Below are 18,261 nucleotides of genomic sequence, written 5' to 3'. Positions count from 1 at the left end.
TACATCCAATTCTAATTCCATAGTGAAAGTGGGAGGTGAATTCCATGGATTTTATTGCAAGTTTTATGAGGACATCTAGGCAACATGATTCTATCATGGTTGTGGTAGGTAGGTTAACAAAGGTTGCGCACTTCATTATACTGAAGTCTACTTATTTATCTAGTGATGTAGCATAGGTCTTCACAAAATATGTAGTGAGGATGCATGGTGTTCCGAGGAATATTATGTCAGGCAGGGATTCCAAGTTCACTTCCAAGTTTTGGAAGGAATTGTTTGTATGTTTGAGTACAGTGTTGGGCTTCAGTGCAACTTATCATCCGCAGATAGATGAACAGATAGAGAAGGTCAATAGGATATGATATGGCATGTTGAGAATGTATGTGATGCATGAATAGAGGAAATGGGAGGAGTACCTTCCATTGATTGAGTTTTCTTATAATAATGGGTACTAGGAGTCACTGAGGATGAGTCTATTTGAGGAACTTTATGGGCAGAGTTGTAATAATCCCATCATTTGTAGTGATTCAGTGAACATGATATTGATTGGACTGGACATGTTGGTAGAGATGGAACATGAAATGTAGGAAATCAAAAAGAATCTGAAGGTAGCACAAGACAGGCAGAAAACTTATATAGATTAGAATAGGTTGTTTAAGAAGTTTCAGGTTGGGGAACAAGTGTAGTTACGTATCAAGCTAAATAAGATCTCCTTGAGGAGTGGATCATATGCCAAGATGGCACCTCAGTTTTCTGGAACTTTGAAGATTCTTAAGAGGATTGGACCGGTTTCCTATCGACTTTCACAGCCTCTGATGGTGAAAGTCCATGATGTATGTTAAGAAGTATGTTAAATATGTTCATCATGTGATTGAATGGTATGTATTGCAAGTGGAGCCAAAAGGATAATTCCAACTGGAACCTGAATGTATTTTGTAGAGAAATATGCTCATGCTCTGAAACTAAGCAATCGAGTAAGTTAAAGTACAATGGAAGCACTTTGGGCCCCATCAAGGGACATGGGATATGGCGGATCAGATGGCGGATCAGATGTGGGTTATATACCCATATCTATTGATTGGTTGAGTGAATGATTTTTTCATATGTTTTGGTGTCATGTCTTAGTAGATATATATATTTATATGGACCTAAATACCGCCATGACTTGTGTTATAAATCTCCAATAAGTGGTGTGGTTGTCATGTTGTTATGTTATCATGTTGGTTGCTTCTCAACGGGTTGATCATTGTAAATACTGCAACAAGCTAAGTTATAAAGCTCAATGGCCAATTTGTTTTAATTTTGAACTGTCTTGTTGGTTGTAGGTGTCGTTGAACACCATGGATGGTGTTCCCCCATGGGGGGGTTTTGTAACAACCATGGTGAAAATTCCTTGTAAACAAAGTTAGTAAAGGTAAAATAATAACCACAATCATGGGACACTTATTCCAAGCTGAATGTTGGGAAAGACGTCCTAGTGTGGTTGTTCATTTGGTTATTATGGATAAGGAACTTTTCAGAGGCAATGACAAAGGATTTGGAAAAAAAAAATGGCATTTTTCGCAATTTATTTATGAAAATAATGGATATTAGGATACACATAATGTGAAAGATCACATGTTTCATGTGAGCAAGAACATGAAGCAAAAATAATGGAAAATTGAAGAAAATAGAGGGCTCAATAACAAAAAGGCTTCTAAGGATCAGTTGGTACATTTTGTCAGTTCAGTTTTGGAGCACTCGTTCTCTCTATTCTCTCTCTCTCACACTCTTCGATAGTTATATTTTTCTTGGAGCACTTCAGAAATAGATTAAGAAAATAAAATAAGGAAAATGGAAGAAAAGATCAAGCAAGGAAGATCATGATCAACCGTCTACAACTGGATTATTTGCAAGTATTGAGTTTCATGTATGACTTTCTTGCTAGTTTTGGCATGCATGGTTAGGCATGTGTATTCCTAGTTCTGTTGTTGTCATGGGCATGTGATTTTCCAGTTGTGACATTGTTCTTCAACCTTGCCTTACCATCTTTGCATAGCCATGGTGTGGTGGAATCTACTATATTTGGTTGAGCTGGATTGCCGGATGGACTCAAAGTTGAGTGGGGTGGTCTCTAAAATAAAGAAGACAAGGCCTAGGAATCCTTGGACCAGTGTAGGTGGGATTTCAGTAAAGCTATATTTTGTGTGCCTCGTTGGGCCTATGGATCCTCGACTAGTGAATGGTGAGATATATGGTAAATCCTAGAGGTGTGTTCCCTTGATCAAGCATAATAATTCTCGATTGGTGAATAGCAGGATGTACAGTAAATCCTAAAGGGTGTAGTCTTGATTAGGCTTAGGAATCCTCGACCATTGTATGGCGGGATTTACAGTAAAGCCTAGAGTCTAGGAGGTAGGAAAATTCCTCACAGTGTAGGTGGAGGCATCCAGAGGAATCTATGCTTGTTTAAGGCCTATGGTAAGGTGGGATTATAGTAAATCCTAGTTCTATTGATGAGGGTTGTTTTGTTTTATCCATAGAAATCCCTAGTTGATTTTTGTTATCAAGCCCACATTCATGCTTGGAATATGGCATGGGGGTGATTGGTTGAAAGACATATTTGGTCCATCCAATCTATGGTTGGGTGGTTCGTAAAAGTCCCAAACCTAGTTTGCTTATCCATTCATTAATAAGAGTTTCTTCTCATTGGTATGTCATGTGTAAATGTACTAGTGCATAGATGATATTTATAGTTATAGTATCCTTGATATTTATGTTGGTTATATGCTAGTTCTGAATATTTTTTATGGCAATTATGATGTATGGATCTCATCATGTTTTTATTAGTAAATGAATGAACAATGAATATATGGACTAATATATGATAATGTAGATATTGTAATGAGACATCAATGATTCTTTAGGAATCTCGGATAACTATGAGACGACTATGCTAAGATCTGTTGTTATGACCTAGAGAATTCATATTTGTGACATGTTTGATGAAATGCATGTCATTGCTAGTAGAGGTAAATTAAAGTCATTGTTCAAATGTTTGATTTATTAACTTTGTCTTGGTGTTTTTTATCATTCCTGAAGGTTTCATGGAGTTCTAGCTAGTGGCTTGAGATGTAGCCAAAAAAAAGTGGCTCAGAATCTGGGGTCATTGTCTCATAACTTGTTGAAAAATTCCATAGTTGTTGGCTTTCCTTGGTGTGGGCACGAATGGAAGGCTTTAGTCACATGCATTGTTTGTTAAGGGAGTGGTTAAGGTCATATATCAATAAAATTTAAAGTTGCCTCAGTGGTTGGCCACCTCAAAGGGTTGATCGATTCCTGAAGGTTCTGTAGCATGTGTGGAATATTAGTTTGGTTTAGTTTTGTCAATTTTACTTCCTTAATTTTACATGGGGAGATCAATCACATCATGGTAGCCTCTCGTCCCATGTTTACCCTAGTGGGTAAGGTAGGTTAGATAAATTTGGGAGTAGGGTGTTACATAAATGCACTACAAACAAAGATAAATGAAGGTGTTGGGACCTCTAAATAAATCTTATAGAGTATGTTATCACCGAAATTTTTTCAAAAGAATCATTGTATCAACTCTACTTTTGGTCATGATTTCAAGGGGGTCTAAAGGTCATTTTAGTCTTCATAATGGGTACGTGATAGGTTAAGAGTCTCATTTTCATATCCAAATAAAGTTAAATCAACCTTGTTCCATGTCCTAGAAGTCTCACATGCTATTTAGAACCCAAATATTTAACCATTTGAGAGCTATGTTGAAAAAAGAGATACATGGGAATCTGCAGTTTTGTAGCGCGCCACGAAAACAAGCTAATTTCGTAGCGCACTATGAGGCAAAAACCTTGTTTTTTTGTTTTTAGTAGTCAACTTCCAAGGGGGTTCCTGAGCAATTGTAAACTCATATTTGAAAAATGAAAGAGGTTTTTCTTATAAACATTCTTATTTACAAAAACCTCGTCCTTTTTTGTAACATCTATCAAGGATAAAGAGATAAGAGCTCAGGAGTGCATCCTTCTTTTTCAGGAAAAACAAAGTTATTTTTATTGGTTGACGAAGTGGCTATTGCTTTCCACTTCCTCATTTTGTCACCTTTCTCTCCACATTCGAATATAATTTCCTAAAAGAGTTACCCAGTCTCCTCTCTACAATTTACTTTTCCACCTTTCCATGTATCAGTCAGCTATCACCTTTCAAAAGTTAACTTTTTGACAAATAGCTTGTTGTCTGAAAAGTTCTTTATAGTTATCACAATTTTAAGAGGGTAGTTTAGGTTATAAAGGGAAATTGCCATGAAGATGAAAGTATAAAAAGAAGGCTATTATGGATGACCTTAGCTTCACACAAGCTTTCATCTAGACAGGTTACATGTATTTCTACAAGAAGCTGCAAGGGGATTTTTGTGTTCCTTGGACTGTTTTGAGCTGTTGGTTTCAAAAGGAATTTTTAGGCAAATGAAGATGAGTTTCAAAAATTTGAAGGAGGTTTTTTCTAAGAGCATGACAAGGAACAATAATATCTTTCAAATTTCAACCAGGTGCTACCAATTTGGAGATTCAAATTTTCCTTTGAGACCTATTTGCAGAATTCAGAATTTTCCTATTTTATACATGATTTTATAATGCAGATTCTAGACAACTAAAGCTGGTTTTCAAAAACCTGAGAGATTTTTTTCTTATAAAATTTCTTATATACAAAAACCTCCTCCATTTTTTTAACAACTATCAGGGACCAAAAGATATAGGCTCTGTCTCAACAGCTATTTTTCAGATAAAAACAGTGCAGAAATGATAAATTGATAGGACAGTTTTGGCATAAAATAGAAGAACATTTGTGAAGAAGAACATCTATGAATGGATGTGAATTTGATTTTTGTTTAGTACATTGGCCTTCTCAAAATTTTGGAAAAATCTCCCAAACCATTGATTTTTGAAGGCCGTATTGAAAAAGAACACACACAACAGTTTCATAGTGCACTATGAAACTGCTGATGATGATCATTTGGCTCTTATAGATGCATTGTGGAAGGAATGTTGGATTGGTTCCAAATTTTGAAGTTTCTAATGGATATGGGCTCATGTGTGAACTCTCATATGGTAGGGGTGCAAGTAGCAAAGCTTTAAGGAGTAATCCATATGTAAAATGAAGGTTGTGCTATGAAAACAGAGTATTTTCATAAGTAGAGTCATGTTTTCATCCACATGCTCGAGTTCCCTTTTGAACAGCTAGAAAATGATGTTTCAACAAATTATTAATGCATGACACCTATGCACCAATAGAAAACTATTTGAAGATAAACACAAATGGTTAAGGGCCTAAAAATAGGAACTTTGTCTCCTAATTTTTAGGGCAGTTAAGGCATAATATAATAGGTTTTGCAACAGCATCATGGTCATCATCAAATTCAAGGACAAGGTTGGAAGCTGAATAAAGAATATATTAAAGACTCAGATAAGGGTGTTGAAGGGTTGTTTTAGGAGTTTTACTCCTATTTGTATTAGGAATCTTAAAAGACAACTAGCTATCAAGTTGTAATTACATAGTTTGTTTTTGAATAGATAGGTGTCTAAGTTAGGAATTAAAATTCCTCCAAAGGTGGATGATAGTATCCAATGATGTAAAGTTCTATATTAAGATTGAAAACAGAATTTCTCAAGGTTGGAAATTTCATTAGTAGAGGAAATATCGTGTTATTGTAAAAAACTGTTGTTTTAATACTTAATACAGAGATCAGTTTGAATACTCAAGATTCAGAAAGATTTTATGTGTTTGATGTTATTATGGCTCTATTCAATTACTTATTTGCAGTGGTGTAAGCTTGTGTTACTTAGAATTCATTGGAAAATGCTCTAACTTCCTTCACATGCTTGTAAACTATGCTAATTCATTGTGTTACTGTTTTATTCATAAACCTAAACTCTAAGTGCCTTGACTTCCATGTTTTGCTGATCATGTTGTTTTGTTGAAGACCATTTTGACTCCATTGTGAAATAGATATTTTCTAATAATAGTTTCAACCAGTCAACCAGTTATATTTTTGTTCATCTTGTTCATAGAGTTAGCCATCTAATCATTGATCAAAAAACCTAAACCTAGTGAGAGAGCCCTCTCAGGTTGAGGAGGCTAAGCCTCAACCAAAAGATTGGTTTCAAAGAGTTACTGAGAGTCTATGGGATCAATAGCCTATCAAGGTTAGATTTTGTGATAACATTTTAGTACGTCTGCGAGGAGCTTGAAGATCACTCATTCCTGAAATGAAGAAACTAAGCATCTAAATGTAGCAGGAGCTCAGGGAAGCTATTTGAGGCTGCATCTAGCTTAGCGACTCCACACATCAAATAACAAATTGGAAGGTGACTCCACTGGTAGAAGATCAGTAGCTCGATGAAGTTTCAAGATGAGTGCCTTTGCAAGAATGAATGCCAGGTATGCCCCTATTAATTAGTCTCATATCCCTAGTTTTCCAAATCCTATGCCAAAGATCGAATGGTTAGATGATCTTCCAATATTCAAAGATGAAAAGAAAGACAGTGTTGCTCTTCATTTGGTTAGGTTCCATATGCATGTACGTAGTCTTAAGGTTCAGTTCCCTGAATATTGTCTCATGAAGATGTTTATGATTACTTTAGAAGGAAAAGTATGGTCTTGGTATAAAATCTTGGAAAATGGTTCATTATATTCTCTTGTTGATTTCCATGATGTATTCTATGAGATGTACAAAGAGTGTCATTTCTCCTTATTGTTGGCCAAAGATTGTTGTAAACATTATGTGAGTTTTATTTAATATTTGGAGGATTGTTATGATGATGATAAATTCATGGATGAAGAACTTTTAGAGGCTCTTCATAACAATACATTTCAACACCAAGAACAAAGGATAAAATCCCATGAAATGTAACATGAAAATCGGGAGGGGTTTACTTATGAAAACCATGTTACATCCTATGAGATTAATGTAAAGATGCAACAAACTTGCCAGTCTTTTGATCATAAAGAGTATGAAAATCATTGCAAATGCCAAGAAAAAAAACTAGAAGATAGCTTTTTTAACCCTTGGGCAGAGGAAAAGGTTGAGTTTTTATGTCATACTTTGCAACAGCTTACATCAGCGAATGATCATAATAATGAGGAAAATTATATTTTTTGTGGGAATCATTCAGAAAAGAAGTTGGATAGCATATCAAAGGAATCTTGTGTGGCTAAGAATCAGCTGTCTGAAGATATAGAATGTTATGATGATAATCAAACTAATCATGTGTTTTTTGACCCTATAGCTGATTACATGGAAAATATTTATTGTTCAGATTTCCAATTATATTTTCATCTTGAAGATCAATTATATCTCATGCTACCTCGGTTATTTCAGTATCAAGTTTAATTTTACTTCAAGCAAAATAAAGAGATTCAAGTGTCAGATCAGATCAATGGCCGACTTCATTGGAAATTTCATGTTCCTTGAGCTACAAATGGAAGTTGCAGATGATAGGGTAGGTAAGAATGTGCAAATATGCTCAAGGTAGGTTGACTAAGCATTTTTTAGGTGCAGTTTGAGTTCCTCTTGCAGAAATAATTAAAGCTTAAGGAGAAGATTGGGCAGAATTTCAGAGTTTTATTCTAAAGGATGGATAATAGCACTAGAGTTACCGGTTCTTAGGGTACCACTAGGGCACACTATCCCTAGTGTAACCACCGTTATAACCCAAAATTTTTGAAAAGGATCATTGTATAAACTCTTCTTTTGGTCATGATTTAAGGAGGTCTAAAGGTCATTTTAGTCTTCATAATGGGTATGTGATAGCTTAAGAGTCTCATTTCCATATGCAGATAAAGTTAAATCAGCATTGATCCATGTCCTATAAGTCTCGGATGTTGTTTAGAACCCATATCTTTTACCATTTGATAGCTATGTTGAAAAGAGAGCATACACAGGAATCCGCAATTTCGTAGGGCACTAGGGGGTTCCTGAGCAATTGTAAACTCATTTTGAAAATTGAAAGATTTTTTTCTTATAAATGTTATTATCTACAAAAACCTCCTCCATTTTTGTAACATCTATCAAGGATCAAGAGATACGAGCTTAGGAGTGCAACCTTCTTTTTTAGGAAAAATAGAATTATTTTTATTAGTTGATGAAGTGGTTGTTGCATTCCACTCCCTCATTTTGTATCCTTTCTCTCCACATTCGACTATAATTCCTTAAAAAATTTACCCAAGATCCTCTCTATCATTTACCTTTCCACCTTTGCATTAATCAGTCAGTTGTCACCTTTGAAAAGTTAACCTTTTGACAAAGAGTTTGTTGTGCAAAAAGTTGTTTATAGCTGTCATATTTTTAAGAGGGCAGTTTGGGTTATGAAGGGAAATTGCCATGAAGATGAAAGGATAATAAGAAGGCTATCATGGATGACCTCCGCTTCACACAAGCTTTCATACAGATAGGTTAAATGTATTTCTACCAGAAGAAGCAAGGGGATTTGTGTGTTCCTTGGATTGTGTTGAGCCGTTGGTTTCAAAAGGAATTTTCAGCCAAATGAAGATGAGTTTCAAAAATATGAAGGAGGTTTTTTTGAAGAGCATAACAAGGAACAAAAACCTATTTCAAATTTCTTCTAGGTGCTACCAATTTGGAGATTCGAGGTTTCCTTTGAGACCTGTTTGCAGAATTCTAAACTTTCCTGTTTTATACATGATTTTATAATGTATATTCTGGACAACTGAAGCTGGTTTTCAAAAGACTGAGAGAGATTTTTCTTATAAATGTTCTTATCTAAAAAAAAATCCTCCATTTTTGTAACAACTATCAGGGATCAAAATATATAGTGTTTGTCTCAAGAATTATTTTTCAGATAAAAACAATGCAGAAAATGATAAATTGATAGGACATTTTTGGCATAAAAGAGAACATCTGTGAAGAAGAACATCTATGAGGGGATGTGATTTTTATTTTTGGTTAATACATCGGTCTTCTCAAAATTTTGGAAAAGGCTCTCAAAGCACTGATTTTTGAAGGCCATGTTGAAAATGAACACACACAACAGTTTCATAGTGCACTATGAAACTGTTGAAGATGATCATTTGGATCTTATAGATGCATTATGGAGGGAATGCTAGATTAGTTCCAAATTTTGAAGTTTCTAATGGATATGGGCTCATGTGTGAACTCTCAGATGGGAGCGGTGTAGGTAGCAAAGCTTCAAGGACTACTCCATAGGTAAAATGAAGCCTGTGCTACGAAAATAGAGTATTTTCCTAGGCACAGTCATGTTTTCATCCACATGCTCGAGTTCCCTTTTGCATAGGTGGAAAATGATGTTTCAACAAATTATTAATTCATGACACCTATACACCAATAGAAAATTGTTTGAAGATAAACACAAAGGGTTAAAGGCCTAAAAAATGGGAACTCTGTCTCCTAATTTTTAGGGCAGTTAATGCATAACATAAAAGGTTTTGCAACAGCATCATGGGCGTTATCAAACTCGACGACAACATTGGAAGCTGAATAAAAAATGTATTAAAGACTCAGCTAAGGGTGTTGAAAGATTGTTCTAGGAGTTCTACTCCTATTTGTATTAGGATTCTTAAAAGATAGCTAGCTGTGAAGTTGTAATTAAATAGATTGTTTTTGAAAAGATAGGTGTCTGAGTTAGGAATTCGAATTCCTCCAAAGGTGGATGATAGTATCCAATGATGTAAATTTCTATATTAAGCTTGAAAATCTAATTCCTCAAGGTTGGAAATTTCATTAGTAGAGGAAATATTGTGTTATTGTAAAAAACTGTTATTTTCATACTTAATATAAAGATCAGTTAGACTACTCATGATTCACAAAGAGTTTATGTGTTTGATGTTATTATGGCTCTGTTCAATTACTTATTTGTAGCGTTGTAAGCTTGTGTTACTTAGAATTCATTGGAAAATGCTCTAACTTCATTCACATGCTTGTAAATTGTGTTGATTCACTGTGTTACTGTTCTATTCATAAACCTAAACTCTAAGTGCCTTGACTTCCATGTTTTGATGATCATTTTGTTTTGTTGAAGACAATTTTGACTCCATAGCCCAATAGATATTTGCTAATCATAGATTCAACCAATCAACCAGTTATATTTTTGTTCATAGAGTTAGTCATCTAATCATTAATAAAAAAACCCTAAACCTAGTGAGAGAGCCCTTACAGGTTGAGGAGGCTAAGCCTCAACCAAAAGATTGGTTTCAAAGAGTTACTCAGAGTCTACTTGATCAGGAGCCTATCAAGGTAAAATTTTGTTATAACAGAGTACATGTGCCAGATCATTTGGGTTAGGTCTATTATACTAAGGGAAAGGGAATGTTCCTTAAACTAACATGAGGTATAGAGAATTTATATATGTGATGGACATAGACTTGACAAAAAGATATAAGATCTAAATGAGCAACAAACTAGAGATATACCTTGAATGAGAAACGAAATATGGCACACCTAAACAATCAAAATGAATTCAACATGAAAACTTTACTTGAGTCAAAGAAGGTGAATGAGCAAGTGTAACACTTAAGGTGATTTTCAAGCCATGGAAATAAATGAATGATAATGACATAAGGAAACTTAGAAGTTGTAGTGATAAGAGCCAACTTATTGTAGGTATAAATATTGCAAACCAATATAATGACCATGATCATAGATTTTGAGTGGATGGACATAGTCGATTCAGTCAAAATCCTTGGAATAAACATGCAACTAAATGCTAACTAAATAGAATAAGAGATAATTTTTCAGTCGAAACATGGTTGTTAAATAAAAAATTTCTACTTTCCTCCCCCCTTTACTAGTTTCCAGAAATTACTTGGTGTTCTATTTTTCATGCTCCTCGGGTTTGTCTAGTCAAAAGAATATTTTCTTGGGTCAGGAAAGTCTTTATCATTTGTATAGACCCTATTGAGCAAGTTGTAACATGAAAAAAATATTGTTTACGAGTCTAGAAAAGTCAAATTGGACCTCCAAGACCAAGTCAGACCTGCCAAAGGAAGTCGCCCAGTTTATGGCTATTCAACCTCCACATATGTGTATGTATAGAAGCTACTCAACCTCATTTGGACACACACTCAATTCGAAATCATAACAAGTTCGATCTACAGTAGAACAAGAAGAAATACAAGAGTGAAAATCAAGGGAAGAAGGGAAAATATAGAGTGAAGTTGAAAGGCATCAAATTTGGACCATATATACTCACACGTGTGAAAATTAGGGTTTTCTAGGCAAGTTTTGCAAGTGAATGAAGAAAAATTCCATATGGATGGATCTTAGGGATATGAATGAGGTAACTTTATTTGTTTAGTCTCACAGTGATATGTAGAGAATCAACATAATGGTAACCATTAACAACTCCACAAGGAAGGTTAGGGAATTATGAGGGAGATGTATCAAGATACTACTATAAATATACGCTTCAAATGTCCCATTTGCTAATGAGAAATAGAATAATGGGTTCTAAAATGTGATAAGGGATAGATGATGGTGACCCATTAAAGATGTAATTTTACCATAAAACCTATAGAGCCTATGTAAGGAGCTTAGAGCCTAAGTTTAAAGCTTGAATAAGAGGCTAATATATGCATGGTTTCATATTAGAAAGTGTTTCATGTGATCAAATATGAGTTAAGTGGATACCAAAAGCCAAGTAATAACATTGTTGATGCAAAATAATGATGTTGTAAATAAGTGTTCTAAAAATGGGCACTATTTTTACACATTTAACAAGAAAATTACATTAATATATTTAGCTACACAGGAGTTATTTAAGATCAACTTGGTCAAATACACCTTAAATAGGTAAATGCCTGGTTACTCGTGTGTTTCTTTAGTATGCTTTGTAGTTATTAAATATGATGGTCACAATATGTTTTACACATAGAATAATCAAATGACATAATTTTTCCTCAAAAATAATAACTATGTCAGGCCAGGGTAACTCCAGAATGAGCGGGAGAGAAAACTGATATTATTATTCATTAGCTAACTCATATTTATATACATAAATACAACGGATCAGTTCATCTTCCTGATGACTGTCCAGTTCACCCATCCGTTTCGGATTAGGTGTCAACATTCCCCCCCTTAATCTGAAGGGACATTGGTGAGTCCAAGATAGTAATGAACATAGCCCAAATCAGTCATTTCAAAAAAATTTCCTAATTCTTTCTTTATGGATGCAATATAACTTTCATTGTTCCCTGTCATTAAAAGATCATCTACATATACCACAAGATATACAACTGTTTTGCCAACTTTCTTGACAAATAAAGTTGCATCATCAAGATCAAAATGATTGAAGTTGAGTTTCAGAAGATGCTCAGTTAGTTTTTCATACCAGGCTCGTGGTGCTTGTTTGAGGCCATACAAGGACTTCACAAGTTTGCATACTTTGTGTTCATGTCCTCTCACAGCAAATCCTTTAGGCTAGGACATAAAAACATTCTCTTTTAGATCTCCATTCAAGAATGCAGTTTTTACATCCATTTGATGGACTTTCCAACCGTTCTGAGCAGCTAGTGCAAAGAGTGTCCGGATGGTTGCCGATTTTGCTGTGGGGGAAAAAGTTTCCTCATAATCGACCCCTTCCTTCTGTGCAAAACCTTTTGCCACAAGCCTAGCTTTGTGCTTGTCAAGTGAGCCATCAGCTTTGTACTTGTTCTTGTAGACCCACTTGCAGCGAATTTGTTTGGTTCCAAGTGGAGGATCAACCAGCTTCCAAGTGCCATTCTTTATGAGGGCATCATACTCCTTCTGCATCACTTATTTCCATTCATCATGAGAAGCAGCTTCTTTCAAGGAAGTTGGTTCAAAATCTGTAGACAAGTTCAATTCACAATCATAAGTAACATCCATATCAACAGGTGAATTAGAGTTATCTACATCACCTCCATCTTGTCGGTTTGTATTTCTGGTTCCTGTTTTTCCAATTTCATCAGGATGAACACTTTCAAGTGTCTTTGTCAGCCACTTTGGGGGACCTTTCTGAGATGGTCCAGGCTGCTCTGTTGATTGAGTTGGGTCTGAATCAAGATTGAGTTTCCCAATTCTATCAATTACATCACTTAAAGCATCATTCGTTGTTGGAGTGTCATGCAGGGGAGATTGTTCTTCAGAAGAAGATTCCACATGTTGATCTAGTATAGAAATCCCCCCTTCAAGATGTGGAATCTGATTATCAAACTCTTGAAATGATTTCGGTTTTGTGAATCTATCCAAGCGATCAAGTTGCCGCTCAACAACACTGTCAGATTTGGATGATTCAAGAAAAATGACATCTCTAGATAAAACAAACTTTTTATTTACTTCATCATAGAGGCGGTATGCTTTAGATGTGTTTGAATAACCCAGGAAGATACACTTACGACTTCTAGCACCAAGTTTGTTTCTATGTACCTTTGGTATTAAAGCATAACAGGTGGAACCAAAGATCCTGAGATGTTTTACCGAAGGAACATGTCCATACCACAATTCATAAGGAGTCTTGTTTCTTATAGCACTAGATGGACATCTATTCTTTATATATGCAGCACATAGAACAACATCAGCCCAAAACATTGTCTTTACATTTTTGAAGAAAAGCATGGATCGTACCATATTCAAGATTGTTCTATTCATTCTTTCTGCTACACCATTCTGTTGAGGATTATAAGGCACGGTTGTTTGATGTTTAATCCCATGTTGGCGAAGATAGTGTTCAAATTCATTTGATGTATATTCTTTTCCATTATCAGTTCGAATAGACCCAATATGAGATTGTGCATCATTTTCAATCCATTTATGAAAATTCTTGAATGTTTGAAAAGCATCAGATTTGTTCTTCAATAAATAAACCCAACACATTCTGGTGTAATCATCAATAAATGTCATGATATATTTATTTCCATTTGCAGAAGAAACAGGAATTGGACCACATGAATATGAATGAATGAGTTCAAGCTTCCTATGTGCTCTTGAATGTGAATCATGAAAAGACTGTTTGCTATGCTTTCCTAGAATGCAAGCATCACATTGCTTATGTTTTCTAGGAATTGTAGGCAAACCAGCAACACCATTTTTCTTCAACAAGCGGAGACTATCATAGTTTAAATTTCCAAATCTAGCATGCCATAATAAACTTGATGGAAGTGTACCTTCTTCATGATGAGAAATATATGAAAAATGTTGTGCATGAGCAGAGGTTCCTTGCAGTTTAAGAAGTCTTTCTTCTTCTATACCCCTCATGACAAGTGAATGGTTAGATGCCTTTCTTACCTCAAGCTTTCCATCAAACATATGAATGGAGTGACCTTGCTGGCGGATGTGGACCAGAGACAACAAGTTTCTCTTGAGCTGTGGGAGATATAGAACATGATCTAGAAGAAAATCTGGAAGACCAGGCAGTTTAAGCCTGATTGTGCCAAGCCCTGATGGCTTGATTTTTGACTGATCTGCAAAGTATACTGCTCCATCAACATTGTCAGTGAAATCTTCAAAAAAATCTTTCCTATGAGTCATATGACAAGTTGCTCCTGAATCAAGCAACCAATCATTTTTCGAAGAAGCAAGTGAAGCATTAAACAAGTCTTCATTTACTCCAATGTTACATTGTGCCTCAATATAGTGAGCAGATTCAGGTGCTTTACCTTTGTCTGTGTCATCAGTTTTACCTTTCTGCTGATTTCTTCTCTGCTCAATTTTGTCCCATGGTAGCTTGCATGTAGAAGCATCATGTGATCCATTTCGTTTGCAGTGAATGCAATGCAGATCTGCCTTTTCTGCTTGAGAATGTCTGCCCCCCCTGCCTCTGAAGTATCTTCCTCTTCCTCTTCGTCCACCTCTTCCTCTTGTAGAATCTTGAGTAGGATGATTTTCTTTATGAGCAAGGCAAACAGTCTCTTCAGAAGATTCAGGGACTGTTTTCTTTCCAAAGGTTTTTTCTCTTTCAACAAACTTTTTCACAAGAGACTCAAAGGTTATGTCTTTAAGATTTCCATTTGCTTGTAAAGACTCAAGATAATTGGAGTAGGTAGGATAGAGTGCTTTGAGAAAGGCAATAAGAGAGATATCCAGCTCAACCTTAGTGGATTTAATATCATGCATTATAGACTTTATTTCAGATGCAAGAGCAAGAGGATCATTATTTTTCAGTTCAAGAGTGAAGAGTTTAATCATGAGCTGAACAACTTCAAGTGCAGAATGTGAATCATAGAGTTCTTTCAGCTTTTGTAAAGCTTCAAAGGCAGTGGAATAGGATGAAATATGACGACTTACTTCTTCATTTACAGATGCTGCGATCAATGCATAGGCTTTGCTGTTCTTGTTTTCCCAAATGACGAGTTCTTTGTCTGATGTAGGCTGCACAGGGTCTTTGTCTTCTTCTCCGACAGACACTCCCTTCCACAACTCATTGTAGATGAGGGTGTGTTTTACCATCCGAGACCATTCAGAATAGTTCTCCTTGCCAGTGAGAACTATTCCTACCATAGAAATGATTGAATGCATTCTGTAAAAAAATATCTCTGCTAAAAAAAAAACTTCTGTTGATAGAAAAAATTTCTGCTGGAAAAAAAATCCTTATGCCACAGCCTTATGCACTTTATTTTCTTCTAACATTTGCATCAGCATTTCTTATATTACTGCAATATTACTATGTTATGAAAAAGTGTGCAATGGATCACTTCATTCTATTAATATATCACTTCAATATATTAAAATATATCATGCAATACTACAAGTGCTTTGATATATAAACACTCTGACTGCTTTGAAAACTGCTTACCATACGCAGCAATGTTCACTCTTAAACATACCAGACATCCACACATACGGCGCCACTCGATGTTACAATCTTCCCACAACAACCATATTTGACTCCATAAAATATTCAGACAGCTTCCAAAACAGCATCCAAAAACGCATTCAATAACTTATTCAACCATCGCAAAAGAAAGTTTATTGAAACAACGCATTGAAGACATACGATTTCATATACATACGATGTCAGTTGAAAGCTGTTGCGTTCAACAAACCAGCCCACGGGAAACTAAAATCCCGCCTTTCTGCTCCAACTGAAGCTTGACAATACTGTAGATTTGTAAAGCCGATTTTACCTTTCCTTCATGGTTTTCTTCAAGTGCAAAAAATCTGATTTCAAGAATTTTGGATCCAAACCCAAAGACGCGTATTACAGTACCCGATATTTTAGAGGATGTATGGTTTAAGAAAGGCTACAAGCCACCCAAGTTTCAAGAAGATGTGGATATAAATCTGGATGATGTGGATGCCGTTTTCAATGACTCAGAGGACCATCTTGTAACAGAGAAGAAAGAGACACAGCCTGTGTTAATGAATGCATTTGAACTTATCTCCAAGTCACAAGGTCTCAACCTTGGCATTTTGTTTGAGAGCAATATGGGTCTTGTTAAGCGAGAAACAAGGTTCACATCCAAACACCCTTCCAAAGAGATAATATCAAAAATTGAAGAAGCTGTCGGACCTCTTGGATTCAGTGTCCAAAAGAGGAAATATAAGATGAAGCCGCAAGCTGCCACGACTGGAAGAAAGGGGCACTTATTCGAAGCTACAGAGATATTTGAAGTAGCTCCGTCGCTTTTCATGGTTGAGCTTCGTAAAGCCGGAGGTGACACATTGGAATTTCACAAGTTCTACAAGAATCTTTCAAGTGGGATAGAGGACATTGTCTGGAAGTCTGAAACGACCATGGAGCAGAGGGACTGCGATGGCTAGAGAATGTTCTGCAGCACACCAAGGATTCCCCTCGAAAATTTCAAATCAATTCGGATAGCAAGAAGAATTTGCTTGAAAACGTTACCATGCAGATGCGCAGGGAATCAATGTCAGAGCCAGGAAGAGGCAGAGCAGGTGTAGCAGATGTAGGTCAGAGCGCTGGCAGTTAATGCGCAGAGAGACAGAGGACAACAACAGAAATTAATCAATGCGCTAACGTTCAAGGGCAGAGTAGCGCTCAGGACTGAGCAGTGCTCAGGACAGAGGCAGGAGTTACAACTATTTCTGGGACCTGTGCTCTGATACCATGTCAGGCCAGGGTAACTCCAGAATGAGCGGGAGAGAAAACTGATATTATTATTCATTAGCTAACTCATATTTATATACATAAATACAACGGATCAGTTCATCTTCCTGATGACTGTCCAGTTCACCCATCCGTTTCGGATTAGGTGTCAACAAACTATTTTGTGTGGATTAACATGGAATTTCTCCATAATCTTTGGTTAAAGAGCATGGGAGGCCATTTTCTTATAATCACCTATTAGAAACTATTTTGCGTATTTTTCTTTCAAATTAATAAGTTTCCTTATGTGGACATGTTGGCTTGGGCTATCAACTAATTTACTATTGGAGGGTTTTAATCATGAAAAATAAATATCATTGTGATCCATGATATGGGTTTTTTGAGTGGTTACTTAAGGTGTTCATCGAGTTTGAAATACTCTATTTTTAGAAAAATGCCATCAAAACTGATTTGAAGAGCTATCCCCATTGTTGATCTTTATGTTAAACTTCTACTGCTACATTTCTATGTTCATTCATTAACATACATTTTGTTTAAATATACTCTTACATTCCATTCGATGTGATACTTCCAATTAGAAACACTTTTCATTGTACTTGAAAATGTTTCTTTTTGCCCAAGATACAACCCTGTTTGTTATATATAGAGTTATAAACTCTAAATGTGCTTATTAAAATTTTTAGAGATTTAATATTCTAGTTTTCTATTCTCATTCTCATTTTCCTACTCTTTCTAGTCTACCTGTGCTCTTTCTATCTCCTCAATGCAATATAAAAAATTTAAGAAAAAAAACAAACAAAAGGTGTTATCTATTTTGGGTGTGATGTTTATTGTGCACTCTACAAAATCTCAACAACCTAGAAATAGTGGTAAATTTTTCATTTTCTAAGCAGCAAATATCTAAAACATTATTGTTGAGTTTTGAGAAATTTGGTTTTAAAATTTGATTTGTTTTTATATACAACTAGGTAACATCTTTTTCATGTGCAAGAATAAATAATTTTTCTATAAGTACACACTTCAAGAAAAAGAAGAAAGAAAAACCCTCCAACTTTAGCAAATTTACAATATACTAATTAGTAGCTAAATTAGTTGAAAGATTTTTTTTTTTGTCAAATATTTCAAGTTCAAGTGCCCATTTTTTTTAAGTCAAGGTTTAGAAGACTTCATGCCATATCGAATTAACTAATAATTTTATTGTAAGTTGTAT

At 35.5% G+C, this 18,261-nt stretch overlaps 1 protein-coding gene across 1 annotated transcript; it reads left to right on the top strand.

Moving 5' to 3' along the window:
* Positions 1-734: 734 nt before the first annotated feature.
* LOC149213219 (CBL-interacting protein kinase 23-like) lies at positions 735-16,744 on the top strand. The gene is made up of 2 exons (XM_089388945.1): positions 735-830; positions 16,088-16,744. The coding sequence occupies exons 1-2, from the start codon at positions 735-737 to the stop codon at positions 16,742-16,744; spliced, it is 753 nt and encodes a 250-aa protein (XP_089245071.1).
* The last annotated feature ends 1,517 nt before the right edge of the window (positions 16,745-18,261 follow it).

Source organism: Pinus tabuliformis, chromosome 1_1 (genome assembly GCF_031772625.1).
Source record: "Pinus tabuliformis cultivar Carrire ecotype Pingquan chromosome 1_1, CPIR1, whole genome shotgun sequence".
In the NCBI taxonomy this organism is placed as follows: domain Eukaryota; kingdom Viridiplantae; phylum Streptophyta; class Pinopsida; order Pinales; family Pinaceae; genus Pinus; species Pinus tabuliformis.
Note: the sequence above shows the minus strand (reverse complement) of the source record. Positions and strands in the feature narration are given on the sequence as shown.